The following is an 18,910-nucleotide window of genomic DNA, read 5'->3' as shown; positions in this document are numbered from 1 at the left end:
TTGTTGCTCATCAGTTACGTCCTCTGCAAATTTGGCCTCAGTAGTAAATTGGGCCTGGCCCAGTCACTCCTTAGAAATTTTGAATTGATAGTTCTCGAGTTCTAAAGCAATCTTCTGAACAAAGCCATAATGGCTGAAAGATTTGCTTCCTCCCAAATTAGCACACATCTATTCTTCGCTACCGCTACACTGCTTTGCTCAAGGCTTTTTGAAAGCCTTTGCAAGATTTTCTCAGTCTTGCGGTTCATTCCACCAGGTGTCTGAATTGCAGTGATCCACAAAGATGGGAGGAGTTTTATCTGTATGAAATACGGGGCTCATCCCTTCTCTCTACAACTAGCAATTGTTTCATTAAAAAAAATATTTCTCAAAGTTTATTAAACATATAGCAATACTAAAAATATTTGATACAAAAGGAAAAGAAGTGTTAGAAAAATACATAAACCAGTCTTGTAAATAAGCCCATAAAAGTTGCTAGTGTACATATTTTCAGGAGGACCTAAGAGTGCCACCCTCCTACAGCAGACAACTGTATTTCTATACTGGGTGTAGAGGAGGGGTTTTTACTCCTCTTGACAGCCTGCTTGGTTTCTCTGCTGCACACAGAGAAGGGATGGAACACTGCTGTGGTCTTCTGCCAGCCTGCTCCTTGCCTGCCTGCAATCCCATGTTGCTCTAGTTACCAGGTGAATGCTGAAATACAAGGCTGATACAAATCTATATAACAAATTGTAAGATAGCAGTTGAAGGCATATTTTTTTCCAACTGCGTAAGGTCGTTAGAACCTTCCACCTAATTTTTTAACATTAAAATAATTTTAATTTTATTATTGCACATATCTCACCTGTCCTTCATGGAGCTAAGGCATTCATGGTTCTTCAACATTTTATCTTTGCAAGAGCTGCACAAGGAAGGTTCGGTTGACAGTTTGGAATAGCTAAATCCTCAACTTCAGTTTGTAAATCAACAAGAATTATGTAAACATATTCATATTTTTGCAACAATTAATACTTGTATTCAGAGAAAAAAGGTTGCCTCTTATAAATCTGTATTTTGCCTTCCACACAATTCCCAGTTGTTTCAGGATATCTTTCTTGGGCACTCATAGCCAAAGTGTCCATCATGAAAAGTGCTTTTCTTCTTTCCAATCCAAAGCTCATTCATACCTGTCAGGGAACTGCCATCGGCAGCACAAGAGGTGCCAAGGCTCTCTGAAGTAGAGAGAGACGTAACACCTGAAGAGGGAACCAGTAGGGGGCGAACAGGAATGTCAAGGGAAGGGGAGGCGGAGGAATGGCTCAGAGATGCTTCCAGCGAAAACAGTGGGGATGTCTCAGATCCTCCTATAGGGACACCCGTTCCTCGCCGGAAACTGTCACGCAGAGAGTCCAGAAGACGTGTTTCCGTTAAGGAGCTTTTATGTTGGAAACGTTTCCGAAAGCAACCACTTTCGGATTCTGCTAGCGACTGACGCAGCCATGCTGGAGGGGCTCCGTCACAGGCAGAGGTTTGAGAAACTGTCCAAACTCTGAGGGATTTGCAGTTTACACACAAGCAGCTCTTCATCCCATCACAGCAATCCGAAAGTCACCGACAGCTAGCTTGTGCCAGCGAGAGGCATCATGAGCGAACCAGCCGGAACTGGAGGGGCAGCTGGAGGAGGTCCAAGTCTGGAAGAAAGGTACAGGACGTTGGAGATCCAGCTTGCCTTGCAGACGGCGAGGCTGGAAGAGAGGAGGGCTCAGGATGCAGAAAGGGGGAAGGAGAAAGCCACCCCACTCAACAGAAAGATGCCAGGATTGGTGCAGAAATTTGGGGGGGACCCCAGAAACTATCATGCTTTTAGGACAGAGATGCAATACGCTCTCAATCTGCAATTTGATGACTTCCCTGATGAGGAATCGCGAGTGGCTTTTGTAATTAGCCATCTCGAATCAGGGGCGAAGGACTGGGTTAGACCCTTGATGGCAGCAAATAATGAGATCCTAAAGGACACAAGGAAGTTTTTTCGTGCCATGGACCTGATGTTTTCCAGTGACATTGAGCAGGGAGGGGTGCGAAGGCAGTTAATGGCTTGCAGACAGGGAAACAGGACTGTCCGTGAGTACTGGACTGAGTTCACTATGCTGATTCATAGATTGGGGTGGGACTTGTCTTCTGAACCCATTCAGATGCTTTTCGAAGAAGGTCTGTCTTCGTCCTTGAAAGATGAACTTTCCCGGACCCCCAGAGCGGAGTCTATGGATCAGCTGACTAAAGCCGCGCTGGCCATAGGGGCGCGCCAGGAAGCGAGGGCTTTGGAGAAGCGGGAGGGGAAAGGAGAACGTTGGAGGGAGCTCCGCATTCCAGACATTCCAGAGCAGCCTTTCCCGCCGGCAGAGCCGATGGAAGTGGGAACAGCGCGTGCGCGCGCAGTTTCAAACATCGGTGAAGGGCGGAAGAAGGAGGGAAAGGGCGGGAAGAAATGTTATCTCTGCCAACAGCCAGGACACTTTGCCAGAGTCTGTCCACGGAGAAAGGAATGGCAAGGCATGGCAGGAGCTGTTGGGGGAGAGGAGGAGGAAAGCACGGAGCAAGTAAAAGCCAACGCCTGGCTGCCGTCGGGGCACAGCAGCCAGGCTCAAAAGCAGTGAGAGTGCCCGCACCAGAACCTCCCAGACCTGCTCTAGTGATAGAGGTGTTGCTAGAGCTGCCAAACGGACATCCTCTACAGATCAAGGCCCTTCTGGATTCAGGCAGCTCCTGTAATTTCATGAGTAAGGAGTTCGCAGCTGAGCACCAGATACAAACCCTCCCCTTAAGTAAACCCCTGCAGGTAACCACGATTGACGGCAGAGAGTTGCTGGGAGGAGAAGTGAACCAACAGACAGTCCCCATGACAATGAGGGTGGCAAGGCACACAGAGCGGATAGCGTTTAATGTGGCCACCTTGGGAGGAGCTCCCATAATTTTGGGGATGAGCTGGCTGGCACTACACGATCCTCTAGTGGGCTGGCACCAGAGGGTGGTCTCCTTTGGGTCAGCGCATTGCCTAGAACACTGCAAGCAGGGAAAGGATCCAGGGGGAGCCAAGCTCACCCTAGCTGGGATGGAGGTAATGAAGCAAGGGGAGGTGCCTCCGCAATATGCAGATCTGAGCAACGTATTTAGCGAAAGGGAAGCGGACAAACTGCCGCCGCATAGACCCTTTGACTGTCAAATCAACCTACTCCCTGGGGCTCAACTCCCAGTGGGCAAGCTGTACGCCATGTCAGACAGGGAGATGCAGGAGCTGAGGGAGTTCATTGACAAAAACCTGAAGAGGGGTTTCATCAGAGAGTCCCGAGCGGTGGGGGGCAGCCCAGTGTTTTTTGTGGACAAAAAAAACACAGATAAGCCGAGGCTTGTAGTGGACTTCAGATCCCTAAATGCCGTGTCGGAACCCCTGGCTTTTCCTATGCCCCGAATTGATGACATTCTGACCAGGGTAAGGAAGGGGAAGATTTTTACAAAACTGGACCTGCGGGGGGCGTACAATCTGATACGGATAAGGAAGGGGGATGAATGGAAGACCACCATGTTCACCCCTTTGGGAGCATTTGAATACCTCGTAATGCCCTTCGGTCTCCAAGCCGGCTCCGCATGTTTTCAAAGTTTTATCAACCACGTCTTGGGACCTTTGCTCTACAAGAATTGTGTGGCCTTTTTGGATGACGTGTTGGTGTATTCGGAAGATGAAGAGCAGCATGTGAGAGACGTGAGAGAAGTGTTGGGCCGGCTGCAAGCCAATCAGCTGTGGGTGAAACTGGAGAAGTGCCAGTTTCATGCCAAGGAGGTGGAATTCCTGGGGTACCGCTTGTCAGACAAAGGATTGGCCATGGATCCAGGCAAGGTCCAGGCGGTGCTGGAATGGAAGACACCGAAGACCAAGAAGGATGTGCAAAGGTTCCTGGGGTTTGGGAACTTTTATCGGAAGTTCATCAAGAATTTTGCACACTTGACAGCGCCCATCACCGACTGCCTCAGTAGCAAGAAGAAATTTGTTTGGACGGCGGAGGCGGAGAGAGCTTTTGAAGAACTGAAAAGGGCTTTCGCTTCGGAAGAACAACTTCTGCATGTGGACCTACAGAAGCCCATGAGAGTGGAGACAGACGCGTCAGACAGAGCGGTGGGGGCTGTGCTTCTTCAGCCGGGAAGAAATACGTCGGAGTGGAGACCGTGTGCCTTTTTCTCGAGGAAGCTGAATAAGTCCGAGCGGAACTACACGGTGTATGACAGGGAACTACTCGCCATTCACGAAGCGTTCCGGAGGTGGAGACATTTATTGATTGGGGCACAACACAAGGTGCAAGTGTGCACCGACCACAAGAATTTGGAGTATTGGAGAACAGCTCGAGTACTCAACCAACGACAAGTGAGATGGGCACAGGAATTTTCCAAATTCCACTTCGAGATTTGTTATGTACCAGGCCCAGAGAACGTCAGGGCGGACGCTCTCTCACGCAAACCAGAGTACTTGGAGGGGGAGGGGGCAATCGAAGAAAGACATGTCATTCCTGAGGACCGCTGGGTGTGTGGGGCGGCGCTGGTGGGGAGACGAGAACTGGTAGAAGAAACGGAAAATGACGAATATGCCCAAAATAAGCTCAGAGGTCTCAGGGGAGAGGGTGAGAGCCCGGAGGGTTTTGAAGAAAGAAATGGGGCATTGTATTACAAAGGGGCACTGTATATACCAGAAGGTGAATTGAGAGGGAGGGTACTCAAGCAGTTGCATGATAGTCCCACGGCGGGACATTTTGGACAACACAAGACCATGTGGATGGTCACCAGGGAATTTTGGTGGCCCAAGGTGAGGGAAGATGTAAAGGAGTATGTAAGAGGGTGTGACCAATGCCAGAGGGCCAAGGGGGAAAGAAGGGCGCCGGCAGGGTTATTAGAACCACTACCCACGCCAGAACGGCCTTGGGAGGCGGTATCAATAGATTTTATGACGGATCTGCCCAAATCCAAAGGGAAAACGGCCATCATGGTAGTAGTGGACCTGTTGACTAAAATGTGCCACTTTGTAGCATGTTCACATGCAGTCACAGCGGAAGAAACAGCGAAGTTGTTTGTAGAACACATCTTCCGGCTGCATGGCGCCCCCTTGAGGGTTATCTCAGACCGCGGGAAACAATTTACTTCCAGGTTCTGGAGGAAGCTCATGAGCTTGCTGCACGTGGAAGTCAATTTCTCGACGGCCCGGCACCCTGAAACCAACGGGCAGGCGGAAAGAGCAAATAGCATCCTCCAACAATATCTGAGGTGTTATGTCAATGACAGAGAGAATGATTGGGTCGAAAAGCTGGCGCTGGCAGAATTTGCCTACAACAATGCTGAGCATGTATCCACAGGGATGAGCCCCTTTTTGGCCAATTACGGGTGTCACCCCAGGGCATTCCCGGGGGAGGGAGGCGAGAGATGGAGCGTCCCAGCGGCCGAACATTTTGTAGAAGAGATGGAAGCGATCCATCGTCAGCTTCAGCTCAACTTAGAAAGGGCCAAGGCACAATATAAGAAGCAGGCAGACAAGAACAGGAGGGAAGGTGAAACAGTAAGGGTGGGGGATCAGGTGTGGTTGTCCACCCAAGGGTTGCCGTTCAAAGGGGGTTGTAAGAAATTAAGACCCAAGAGATTGGGACCCTTTGAGGTCATTCAGCAGGTCAACCCAGTGGCTTTCAAACTCCGGTTACCCAACCACATGAAATTGCACCCAGTGTTCCACAGGTCGTTACTGTCACCGTACAAGGGGGGAGGTGAAGGGGAGTACAACAGGGGTCCAGTCTTGGAAGAGAGGGAGAGCAACAACCATGTAGCGGAAATCCTCGATTCCAGGTGGAAGGGCAATCAGGTGGAGTATTTAGTGGCGTGGGAAGGGGAACCGGAGTCGGAAAACACTTGGGTGACAGCAGAGGAGGTCAATGACGAGGTTTTAACAGAAACGTTCCACCAAAGATTCCCGAGGAAACCACAGCCGGCAGCAAGGTTTAGGAGGGAGTATTTTGGCACCACAGACGAGGAAGAGGAACTGGAAGGATTCGCGGAGTCGGAGCTGGAAGAAGGAACGGACTCAGACGACGAGGAGTACCGAGAGACTAGGAACCGCAACAAGTGGAGAAAGGTGTTCGAAACTTCAGACGATGAGGAAGGTTCTTTCCGGGGTTTTGCCTCCTCCCAACCCGAAGGGGAGGAGACGGGAGGGGGTGAAGGGGGCCCTGGAGGGGAGGTGGATGTCAGGGAACTGCCATCAGCAGCACAAGAGGTGCCAAGGCTCTCTGAAGTAGAGAGAGACGTAACACCTGAAGAGGGAACCAGTAGGGGGCGAACAGGAATGTCAAGGGAAGGGGAGGCGGAGGAATGGCTCAGAGATGCTTCCAGCGAAAACAGTGGGGATGTCTCAGATCCTCCTATAGGGACACCCGTTCCTCGCCGGAAACTGTCACGCAGAGAGTCCAGAAGACGTGTTTCCGTTAAGGAGCTTTTATGTTGGAAACGTTTCCGAAAGCAACCACTTTCGGATTCTGCTAGCGACTGACGCAGCCATGCTGGAGGGGCTCCGTCACAGGCAGAGGTTTGAGAAACTGTCCAAACTCTGAGGGATTTGCAGTTTACACACAAGCAGCTCTTCATCCCATCACAATACCCTTAATGACATGAACTTCTTTGTCCAAAGAAATATAACCCCCCATTCTCAGAATCTGAGAAATATATTCAGTTCTTATTAGTTTGCTGTATGTTGCTTTTTGAAAGCAGAATTCCCATCCTCACAAATTAACCTTTTTAGATTTTGGAAACTGAATATGGCCTTTGTATCTACAGAGCATCTTCATTCTGGAAAAGCTTGCTCCTCTTATTAATCTTGTATTGTGAAAGTAGGCAATGCTTGCTGTCTATGAGGCCATGGATACAGAGGACACTGCAAGACCAACAATCAGCTTGGGTTGTTGTCATGTTCAAAACTTTAGACATGCTCTTTCACATCAGAGTTTGGTGGCAGACCTGGAGCACTGAGAGAAGCTTGGGGCAAAAACAGTGGGGCTTCAGGTAGATCAGAACTCAGTTTGGTTTGAAGGGAAGGGCCATGTCTTATTGGCATGTGCTGTGCCGACAATTGTGCTTTAACACCTCCAATCATTTGTCTCATTTAAATATTTGAAAACCTCTTTGAGAGAGCTGTTCTGTTGCACTATAAAAACTGACTGACCAGCTTGCCTAACTGAAGGTTTTGCTTTTGAAGGAACCACCGAGAAATGGGCCCTGGGTAGGGAGAGCTGGACTGTTGGTTTCAGATTCTAGCTTCCTTAACCATGGTTTTTCGTGTGATGTCTGTGCTGAGTCTGAACGTACAGATTTGGTTTTTGGAAGTGATTTTTTAAAAAGTGTGTAATGGCCTATGTCTTTATTTGTTCTTGGCCCCTGTAATAATAGTGTAAGAGGTATTTTAATTAGCAGAAATGGCCCATCTTCATACTAATGCTGTTTTTCATATATCTTTCTGTATGAGTTCAGCAACTGAATATTAACATCCGTGGATTTCCTCTCCCCCCCCCCCCCCCAGATAAAAATACAGGGAAGATTTTCATTTTGATGGAAGCTCGACTGGCATCCCTGTACAAATCTGAAAGTGAATATGCAATACTTGACAGGCAAGTAGATAAATTAGTACATACATTCTAAATTCCACATTCTATAAATAATTGCCTTGAGGGTAAGAGAATAAAAAAATTGTTGTTTTTTCTTAGTCTGATGCCATAATATATGAAATTGCCTGTATGTACGGCAGTCTCTCAAAAGATCTGGTATCTGCCACTGAAGATTGCATGGGAATTGAGTTTTATCTGTAGTAAGCGGTGACTTTATTTTTATGCAGCTTTTTATAGATAATGTTAGAGTGTGAACTTGATTTTGAAAAGTAGGGTTCTCCAAGTCTCAATCTGACTCAGACAATAGCATTCTGGATCTCCTTTATGATCTTATTGGCATAATTGTTTTAAAATCAAGGCTTTTAAAGTGCCATCCACAAAACCATCGAAATCACTGGCAAAGCTCCCATTTGTTTTAAAGAACTAGGATTGCACAATTTTGTTTCTGCCCCAGTTCTGTTAAGGCCATCGAATATAAAAAAAACCCACACATCAAATGACCAAAGATGTTAGAATTTTGTTAAGAATTGCAACTGTCACAAACTCTGAAGAATACTTTCCTAAGAGTGTTCTTTTGTCATTCACTGCCTTTCCTGCTGCAATTTTCTCAAGCATCTACAAAGCGAAGCTGATTTCATTTTCCAGATATAAGAAAAAAGTCTTAACTGAAATAAATAGGACAGCAAACATTTATCACAGAATCAAAGAGTTCGAAGCGCTCCTTAGGGTCATCTAGTCCAACCCCCCCAGTTTATAGGAGGTTGAGGAATGCTTTACCGGAATGTAAACCACCACCACACACACAAAACTATGTAGATTTGCAGCTTCTAGTCCATGACGCGGGTGGCGCTGTGGGTAAAACCTCAGCGCCTAGGACTTGCCGATCGCATGGTCGGCGGTTCGAATCCCCGCAGTGGGGTGAGCTCCCGTCGTTCAGTCCCAGCTCCTGCCCACCTAGCAGTTCGAAAGCACCCTTAAGTGCAAGTAGATAAATAGGTACCGCTGTATAGCGGGAAGGTAAACGGCGTTTCCGTGTGCTGCTCTGGTGCCGGTTCGCCGGAGCAGCTTTGTCACGCTGGCCACGTGACCCGGAAGTGTCTGCGGACAGCGCTGGCTCCCAGCCTCTAGAGTGCGATGAGCGCACAACCCTAGAGTCTGTCAAGACTGGCCCGTACGGGCGGGGGGTGGGTACCTTAGTCCATGAAAGCTTATACCGTAATAAATTTGTTGGTTGTTAAGGTACCACAAAACTTAGTTGTATTTGCTGCAACACAGACACATGGCTGTCCCTCTTTAAAAAAGTGTAGGTGGGCCAAGTATTCCTATTCATCCGGTCCATTGGCTGAAGAGGCTTAGCTTCCAGTGCCTTGCTGCTGATGGAGAAAGGTTTAGCTAGCAGGGTGGGCACTTCACTGTGGAGGCCCTTGTGGAACACGCAGTAGGCTTAGCACTTCTGCCAGTAGAGTTCCTATGAACAGTAGCCCTGAAATAGGGCATTTGAGGTAGGACAGAGAGGATTGGATCCAAGGCCCATTCATTCTTTGAGGAGGCTTGTGAAGTGGGCCCTCAGTTCTCACCAGCACAGAGCAGTTCCCAGCCACTGAAACCAATGGGGGGAAATTTTGAAGAAAAGATGTAGGAGAGAAAGGTCAAACATCCCCACCTCCTGCTGCGTTGCCACAAACTAGTAGGACTTAGGAAGTGGTAGTAGATCTGCCACTTTGCACCCTCTAGGCCCCATGGGCTTGCTCAGTTAGTGTCTTTCTTTTTATATCATTGTAACTTGCTGATGGAGATTCTGTTGCTTGCTGCTTTGATATTTATGCAGTACTTCCATGCAGTTTTATTTTAATGTCTTGCTTTATTATGTTGCATATGGCTCCTATAGCAGAAAAGCTGTTTATAAATATTGTACATAAACAAAACTTCTTAACTACTGCAAATTTTTTGGGGGGAAATGTGTTTCAGGTTTCCTGGTGTTACCCTTAAAGGGAAGAAATATAAACCTCTTTTCAAGTATTTTATCAAGGTGAGCAGTATGTGTCTTTATTATTATTATAATACTTATTTATCTCCTACCTTTTTCCTGGGACTCAAGGGAGCTTACACGAATTAAAAGAACACAGATAAAACAAAGAAAATAAAGAAACATAAAATGTAATAGTTAAAAAGTAATTAAATTCTAATAAAATTAGAACAATATAAAAACAAATCCTTTCAGATTTGATGTTTTAATGCCATAATTTTCTCAAATGGTGTTACTATTGTTCAGGATTATAAAAAGTAATGGAAAAATCAACCCTTTTGATCCATGAAGGATCAATTTATGCAGATGCGTTTGGGGAGGGAATGTGGGATCTTATGATCCAGTCTCTTAATTAATGAGACTCAAATTTACTGTGTTTTGCAATAGAACAGTGTTGTACTGGGAGTATCAATCTTTGCCCAGGGCTTCCCCTGATGGGACTCATTAGTTGAATCCCATCCAAATTGGCTTCATTAAGATACGAAGGTTGTAATCCTATACACATTTGCTTGGGAGTAAGTTCCATTCAACTCTGCATAATTTACTTTTGAGTAGATATGTATAGGCTTGCAGTGTAAAATACATTTAGGGTAGCTTTATGTGCTTTGCTTCCCTTTGTAGAACAATAGAAGGCTGCGTCCAACTAATAATTGGAGCAGATCTATTGAAATCTGTCAACAGTGACTAACTTAAGTTTATTGATTTCAGTGGAACTACTCAGTTTAGAACAATCCATAGTGCACCGTGACCTTCGCCTTGACAGCTTTAGAACCTTTTTAATCATCCTGAGTCCTTACCGCATCTTCTCATGAATATTCCCATGCCTTGTTTGAGATGAAGGATCAGGGAAATTGTGGGTGTATCATACGCAAATATATGGATGCCACCTTTGCATGTCAGTTCTGTGTGCTGTGTCATGTGTGCATGCAAAGACCCACATTCCACCCTGATTAGAAAATGGCTATTTTTGATCTGAATTGTCCCTAAGTTCTGGAGGGTGTCTCATAGATATCTAATAGAATAATAGAGTTGGAAGGTACCCTGAGGATCATCTAGTCTAACCCCGTGGAATGCAGGAATATGCAGCTGTCCCTTATGGGGATCGAACCTGCAACCTTGGCATTGTCAGCACCACTCTCTAACCCACTGAGCTATCCAGGAAGCTTTTGTTTGGTATTCATACTGCTGATCTCTCTCTATGTCAGTTTATGTAACTCATGTTTGTAGCAGTGGTTTTAATGAACAAATTCATATGTAACCATTACTAGAATGCTTGAACAATGTTTCTGGCTTGTCATATTTTCCATGCCAATGTTTTGTACATTTTTTTTTTAAAAAACTATCTCTTTTGTGCTAGTGCAAAGAAAATGGTGCTTTTACTGTAGTGACTGACAACTATGTGAAGGAAGAAGAAGGTACCGGGGTTGTGCATCAAGCTCCTTACTTTGGCGCTGTAAGTTTAAAGTCACTTGTGTGCTTTTATGTCAAACGTGTTTTGATCTTGTCTTAACTCTTTTAATTGAGAAATTCAGATTCTTTTTTGATCCAGTAACTTGTCAGGAGCACACTGTACACATATTCTAATGACAACGAGTACATTCTTGTTACCTACCAATTTCCATTTGCTCCTGACACAATACAGAAACAGCATCATAATTTGTATTGCAACTCTTTTGTGCAGTACATCTTTTTTGAGAAGAAGATAGCCTAATAGTAAGCAGGCTATGTGTCCACAACATTTCAAAAATTAACTCTCAAGGGGACTGCTGCCTTAGTTCAGCCATGGTTTGTCTTAGCATATTGTCTGAATTTGGGCTCATGATTTTGCTCTTTCCAAACTTTTATAGCACACACACAGACACACAGCTTACTCACAGCTACTCCAAACTAACTATGAACTTTGTCCAAGGTTTGTTTTATGGTTTGGATTGCATTTTGTTTGGGAGAATTAAACCACAAGCCTGGGCTTGGACAGTGTGTTAATCCAAACCATGGCTTAACTCACCATAGCAGCAGAACACAAACTGGGGCAGAGCGAAGTGGCTGCATGTTCTTCTCTGCAAATCTGGATGGTACTGATCCATAGTTTGATGTAGTGCAATGTGCAAACCATGAGAGAGCATTCTAGAAGCATTAAAAGGGGAAGAGAACATGCAAACCTGAGACTCATTCAATGCTCATTCACAGAATACTGAACCATGGTTTGCTCTCAACAGATGCCAACAAAATGACACGTGTTGAAGCTCTCTAGACTATCTGAGAACTTGAGATATTATTATTATTATTAATAATTTCTCCAAGAATGGCAAAATGCTCAGGCACTTTGATGTGATCATGGGCCCAGTGTGTGGGAAGCTGCCTCCTACCAAGTCAAATCATCTAGCTCTGTATTGTCTACACTGCCTTGTGGTGACTTTCCAGGGTTTCAGATGGGAGTCTTTCTTCCAGGCCTACCTGGAAATGCCTAAGATGGGACCTGGTACAGTCAAACCTCGGTTCCCAAACAGCTCCATTTTGGAATGTTTCTGCCCCCAAACGCCAAAAATGCGGAAGTAAATGCTCCGGTTTTTGAACGTTTTTCGGAAGTCAAATGTTTTTTGGAAGCTGAACATCCGATGCGGCTTCCGCTTGAGGGCAGCAAGCTCTTGCAGCTAATTGGAAGCCACGCCTCGGTTGTTGAATGTTTCGGAAGCTGAGTGGGCTTCCAGAATGGATTACGTCCGACAACCAATGTTTGACCGTACTTTCTGTGAACAATCACAGGCTCTACCATTGATCTACACCCTGCCCTAGTCACCATTACCTCCCACACCCACTCCAAAACATGGGAATTGCAAATTAACTGCAAATTAAGGTGACTAAATCCTACAAGTCTTGGGATTGGCTCATATCATGTAAAATCTCTTGATTACTCATTATTTGATTTGCAACTATCCGCATTTGATTGGAAAGTATTTGTCTCCTGAGGTAGTGTACAGAAATGTGATGCTTCTTTCTGAGGTGTTTGATCATTTGCACATGTGGGTAACCGGTTGATGCTGCAACCATGAAGTGAAAAACATGTGTGAATGAACTCATCCTCAGTGTGACAAGATACTTTATAACACAAGAAGCAAAGTATTTCACAGTGTGAAGAAACAACTTATCAGGTTCCTGTTGAAGTTGGGGAATCTAGGAAATCCAGCAGAATTTTGAAATTTAGAATGCTGCCTTAGAAATCAAAAGACACACATTTGAATATTTAACTTTGTTTTTCTCACATAGGATGACTACAGAGTCTGTATGGATTTTAGTATCATTCGGAAAGATTCAGTACCAGTTTGTCCTGTTGATGCCTCGGGCTGTTTCACAGCAGAAGTGACAGACTTTGCTGGACAATATGTGAAGGTTGGTTGTGAAGGAAGGAAGCTAGAAAACCATTATTCAGAGACTGAAGAGATGTCTGTGGTTTGTTTCCTACTGCTGCTTTTTGCCATAAATGTTGTCAGTGGTATTGTTTATGAAAATGGTGAAAAATCCAGATGAACCGTTTCCACTCCAGCACTTCTTCATTCAGACCTTTGCTCACTTCTGACTAAACAAGCTATAATCAGAAGCCTGGGTCTGTTCTTGGCTTACCACTCCTGCTCTGTCAGGAGGAAGAAACAATGAGCCCAGTTTCAAACATCATAGCAAGTCAGTCTCTAGCTTGTTTCCTGGCAGAACAACAGGAGGAGCAAAGTCAGCACTGTACTAGCTGCTCTTTCACATTAAACCATAGTTTTATCTTTAACTATGGTTTTAAAAAAGGTAAAGGACCCCTGACAGTTAAGTCCAGTCGCGAACGACTCTGGGGTTGCAGCACTCATCTGCTTTACCGGCCGAGGGAGCCGACGTTTGTCCACAGACAGTTTTTCTGGGTCATGTGGCCAGCATGACTAAGCCGCTTCTGGCGAACCAGAGCAGCGCATGGAAACGCCGTTTACCTTCCTGCCGAAATGGTACCTATTTATCTACTTGCACTTTGACATGCTTTCAAACTGCTAGGTTGGTAGGAGTAGGGACCGAGCGACGGGAGCTCACCCCATTGCGGGGATTTGAATTGCCGACCTTCCGATTGGCAAGCCCTAGGCTCAGTGGTTTACACCACAGCACCACACACGTCCTAACTATGGTTTAATATTACATAAAAACCAGCTCAGCATCTGTGCTAAATTCTAGATACATTATTAATCTCATGCTACATCGGAACTGGCTGTTAGCTTGTAACTTCTCTATTTTTTTCTTTCCTGAAGCTACCTCCCATCTGGAGAAATTCTTTGTATGGGTTATCATTATTCTAAAATAATATTTTGCTTCACTCAGGATGCAGATAAGAACATCATCAGATTCCTAAAAGAACAAGGAAGACTGGTCCATACCAGTTCTTATAAGCACAGCTATCCTTTTTGTTGGAGGTACGGAGAAGAATTAACATACTATTTAAATGAAACATTTTGACTGGTAACTTATTTGTAAAAAATATGTCCTATTTACATTGTCTTTTATTTGCTAGACACTAAGACTAACCTATGTAGTTAAATCAGTTGTATTCAAAGCTCTCTTCGTATCTGTAAGTAGATCTCACCTCTGGCACAGTGTGTGTATAATTTCTCACAACTATCAGTGAAAGATTAACTATATGTCAAATTGAGCAGAGGCCGCGTTTTAGAATGGAAGCTGCTTTTGCCGACTTTCCCCTGAGTCACCCATGTCCATTGCAGACCAGATGTTTGGTGAGGGTCGCAGGAGGAGGGAGGCAGGTGTTTCCTTTTCCTCTTGTGCTTTTTTAATTGCACAGTATTGGATACAACCCATAGTGACACTATTTATTCACTAATAACTGCAGAAGGTTCTTGTTTCAGTTGCCTGGCCACAGTTGTTCATGCCGTTATAATCTCGTGGCTGGACCGTCGTAATGTGCTCTGTGTAGGTGCACTCTTGAGGATGGTTCAGAACATGAGTGTCTACAGGGGCAGGGGAGAAACAGTTGCCTCCTCTGAGTGAGCAAAAATCCTGTTTCCTAGTTTCATTTTTATAAAAAATGTTCTATAACACTTGTAGAACCTGAAATATGGGAAACTAGCTTGCTCCCCTCTTTCAGTATTTTACCTTGTCTCCCGCTCCCCGCAAGAAAAAGATTCTGCAAATGCCATGGTTAAGAAACTGCATGCAATGCAAAAGTCAGCTGCAGAAGTTAAATAGTGTGTGTACCAGATTGTTCTCCCATTGTAGCAATTCTGTGAGAGCTACACTGGCTGCTGTTATAACTGGACTTTCGTTAAGATTTCCAGTGTTGGCATAGGTTTCAGAAAAATCAAAGTTCTGGCTCAGAGGAATTTAGCAGTGGGTGTATAAATATAAGCTGTGTTATATAGTTCAAACCAATTAAATCTCATGTATCAATTTATTTTGCCCTTTGAAATTGCAGAAAGAGTATGAAAATTCTTCCTGTAAAGTTATATATCTTTTAAAGCTAGTTTGAATTTGTATTCAAGTCTAATCTGTCTATATTCTCTAAGACCTTTAAAAAGAAGAATTAATCAATCTTGTTGAATCTCTCTTATTCCCAAAATTCTATAATTGGCTAGGCCAGGGAGACATTTTTCATAGCAAAAGACTAGCTTTGTGTGTGTGCAGTCCTTTAAACTTCTAAACTTTTAGGGAGAGCTGTAGAAAGTGAAATAATTGCCCCAAACTGGTTTGGCATAGTAGTATTGTATCAATCACTTTTGCTCAGTTTTAATTCTGTTTTCCACGTTCTGAACTGAACAGAGTGATATTTGTTAATAGCAAAATGTTTTGAGCGATGATGACAGTTGGTACATTGGGATCTGGCCCATATGTAATGCTTGCTTCCTGCAAACTATGGTTTGGATATTAGAAACATGCCTTTGGAATGTATGTCTATGCTCTTCCTTTTCCCTTCCAAATCTAGCACACATTTTTCCTTTGTCAGCCCTAGCTGCAGTTTAGTATTTGTTCTACACTGCTAAAAACAAGGCTCTCTCTTAATCAGGCTATGCAATTCTTCATGCCCTGGTTTCAAATCCTGGTAGATATTGAACTCTTGCTTAGCATTTGCAGGGAGCCAGTATTATGCCTGTACAAGGCAGGGGATAAATGATGAAACTAAGCTTCTTTACATATATAGCTTTGGTACTTTTGTTCTGTTGAGGATTTCAATATGCTGACAAGAGAGATTGCCAGCCTTCTTGAAAATCATTAGCTTTAGATTATGTAGAATTACATGTTTGGATTGAAAGGAGGCAGATAATATTTTCGCTTTTGTTGTATGGGGTTTCAAAAGCAAGTTGTCTCTTTCTCCTCTTTATTCAGTTTAGTATGCGCTATACATTGAATTTAAATTCTTTCTTGGTTTTGAGAAATGCATTTTAGCTTTTCAGCAGCTTATGTCTGGACAGATTAGCAAATAGCCCATGGCATCTTAAAATATTGCAGAGTCTGAATGCAGGCACAGACCCTGTGTTGTCTTTAATATAAGAAGTTAATAGTGAAAACTGAGTTTAGGAACAGGAAGCTGCTTTATACCGGGTCAGAGGATTTCTCCTTCTAGCCCAGTATTGTTTACAGCAGACACAGGCAAACTTGGCCCTCCAGATGTTTTGAGACTACAGTTCCCATCATCCCTGACCACTGGTCTTGTTAGCCAGGGATGATGGGAGTTGTAGTCCCAAAACATCTGGAGGGCCAAGTTTGCCTATGCCTGGTTTACAGGGACCGGAAGCAGCTCTGTGTTCAGGCAGGGTTCCTTTCCAGCCCTCCCTGGAGATGCCAAGGATCCCAAAAGATAACTAGGGATCTTTTACACACAAAGCATGTTCTCTGCCACTGAGCTACAGCCCTTCTTCTTAAATGTATTATTAAACCTTTTTAATTTTATGCTTGTATGGGGCAAAGGAAACCTTTCAGAAGCTTTACGGAAGAACCTTGAAAGGAAGATGAATCTATACTTTTGCAAGGTGTCCTCTACGATTCTCCTTGATGCATGATTCAGTAACTGTATTCTTAAGTTTCTTGCCAGGTGGGTTTTAAATAAAAGACTTCCCACTTCTTATGGACTAAATTGGTATCCTCATGTATTCATGTACTCAGATAGTTTTCCTTTTTCCCTGGGTGATATATTGGAGTTCTATATTAGTTGCCATTTCAGTGAGACTCTGGAGGCAAGGGGCACAGTCACGCTGTGCGTGGAAATCAATGGGAATTTTGCTACTGAATTTCAGAGGGGTGACTTGTGAAGCTGGCGCAACAAGTATTGCAGAGTAGCTAAAGAGCGTGCCTAATTTTCTTTTCATATCATTTATTTTAGGTCAGATACTCCTCTAATATACAAAGCTGTGCCAAGCTGGTTTGTCCGTGTGGAGCACATGGTGGAGAAGTTGCTGGAAAATAATGCCCAGTGCTACTGGTAATCTCCTCAGTCACCCTTTTACTTCATAGTTTCATTATTGTCCTGCAGCTATTTTTACCCCACTTCTATTTTAATAAGGAACTCTGTTGCTGTGTGGCTGACATCCCCTACTTGAATATAAGCTGGAAAAAGGTTTCTTGAGCTTAAGCCAGGCTGTAAAGAAAAATTGCTGCAGTCGATCCCACTGAATTTTACCACAGTTTGTTTTTACCTATGGCTTAAGGTGATGTGTGAACTGATCCAGTAGCCAAGTACACTTGGACGGGAAGATTACTTTTAATTTCTCTGAGGACCATACTAGAAACTGCTGTTGCATTGAGTCCATTAGTATTGTTGCATGAAGCTGTTGATGTTCACATAGCTGCTATCCATGTATTCCTGTATCTTCTCTAATATTTGGTTGTCTGTTTTTCTAATGAGGTGTAGACATTTGCCAGTAAAGTCTTGATCTTTTCTGACATTTGCTTTGATTGAACAAGGAGTCTGAATTCCAACTATTGTGCCAGTAGATGGAGATCTCTTGCTCCAAATGCTGCTTCTTTCTTTTGATGTCTCTACCTATCGGCCAAGGGCACGTGTCTGCTGCCAGGTGAACTTGGTCTTTGGTCTTAGTCTTACTGGGCTTCAGTTTCGAATCAATCTTTGGCAGCCCTTTTGTGTTGGAATAATCTTTTCCACCTCTTCTACAACTCATGGTGCAGTGGAAATAAAGACGTGTACCATTTATCAAGGGTGACAGAAAGTAATGTATACAATTGGGCGTTTTAGCAGATAGATATTCTTGCAGTCTACAACTTACATAATAGGGTAAACATCTGAGAGTGTCAGAGCTCTCTTCCCTTAAGATTTGGGAGCCTGATAAATATAGTAGTATTTCAGGGGCAAATTGCTTTTTTGCTGTTATTGTTTCTTGGGGAAAAGCTAAAAGAAAGAGCCTAAAAATGTATGTGTTGGTTTCTCTGCAATACTGTTAACATGAATAATTTTTCGTAGTCACATTCTTTTCATGGAAGCTAAATTTAAGTAGGGCCTTTATGTAAGTTTCCACAAATGATTCCAGTGTGACTTTCTGGCTTGATGTAGGCAAATGCATGGTTCACATTTTTATAAAGGCTCCACAGCAAGCAAGTGCAATCTTTGGTACTCAGTGCTGAGAACTGCTAATGACCTTACGGGAAAATAGTTGTAACCTTGAAGTATTTGTCTTCTATGTTAATTGTTGTCTGCTGCAAGCTTTTACTGTCTTGAAAGTGTACACTGAAAATATGCAAATGACAGTACATTATTCTGTGAAAGAAAATTATGTCTCTGTGGAAAAGGTGGCAATTGAGCTTTTAATTAACTGACTTCTAGGGTTTCGTTCTTACGGGATTGTATTAGGCAATAAACATTTCAACTGCCTTTCCCAAAATGGTCCACTCCAGATGTTATTGGACTCAAACTTTCCTTAGGAAATGCTCAAGAGTCCAACAACATTGGGGAAGGCTGGTTTATAGTGCACCTTTTTCATTTATTTTTACTGTCATTTGATTTTTGCTTATTCCTTTTAGTACACATTTAAAGTCACATAACAGGTGGTACAGCGCTGATAGTCATACTAGCAATAGATTTGTGAGAAGTGTACCAAGATTTAAGTTGCCTGCAGCTGGTTTTTTTCCAAAAGAGCTTAATTAAATCCATACATGTCAGAATGAAAGAGGAACCTTTTCACCAGAAAGTTGTTCATGTTTGTGGGGTTGGACAGAAATTTTAACTGGGTAGTTCTTTTGT

At 43.8% G+C, this 18,910-nt stretch overlaps 1 protein-coding gene across 5 annotated transcripts in view; it reads left to right on the top strand.

The window, feature by feature from the left end:
- IARS1 (isoleucyl-tRNA synthetase 1) overlaps positions 1 to 18,910 on the top strand; it is a 102,985-nt gene that overhangs the window by 37,052 nt on the left and 47,023 nt on the right. For all 5 annotated transcript variants that reach the window (XM_083429080.1, XM_083429079.1, XM_083429078.1 and 2 more), the window contains 6 exons: positions 7,577 to 7,664; positions 9,630 to 9,690; positions 11,045 to 11,140; positions 12,952 to 13,074; positions 14,032 to 14,123; positions 17,039 to 17,137. In XM_083429080.1, the coding sequence (XP_083285206.1) occupies positions 7,577 to 7,664; positions 9,630 to 9,690; positions 11,045 to 11,140; positions 12,952 to 13,074; positions 14,032 to 14,123; positions 17,039 to 17,137 (559 nt within the window). The remainder of the gene's footprint in view (positions 1 to 7,576; positions 7,665 to 9,629; positions 9,691 to 11,044; positions 11,141 to 12,951; positions 13,075 to 14,031; positions 14,124 to 17,038; positions 17,138 to 18,910) is intronic.

The sequence above is a fragment of the Podarcis tiliguerta genome, assembly GCF_965153285.1.
Source record: "Podarcis tiliguerta genome assembly, chromosome: 2".
Lineage (NCBI taxonomy): Eukaryota > Metazoa > Chordata > Lepidosauria > Squamata > Lacertidae > Podarcis > Podarcis tiliguerta.
This window is presented reverse-complemented; position numbering and strand designations above follow the sequence as displayed.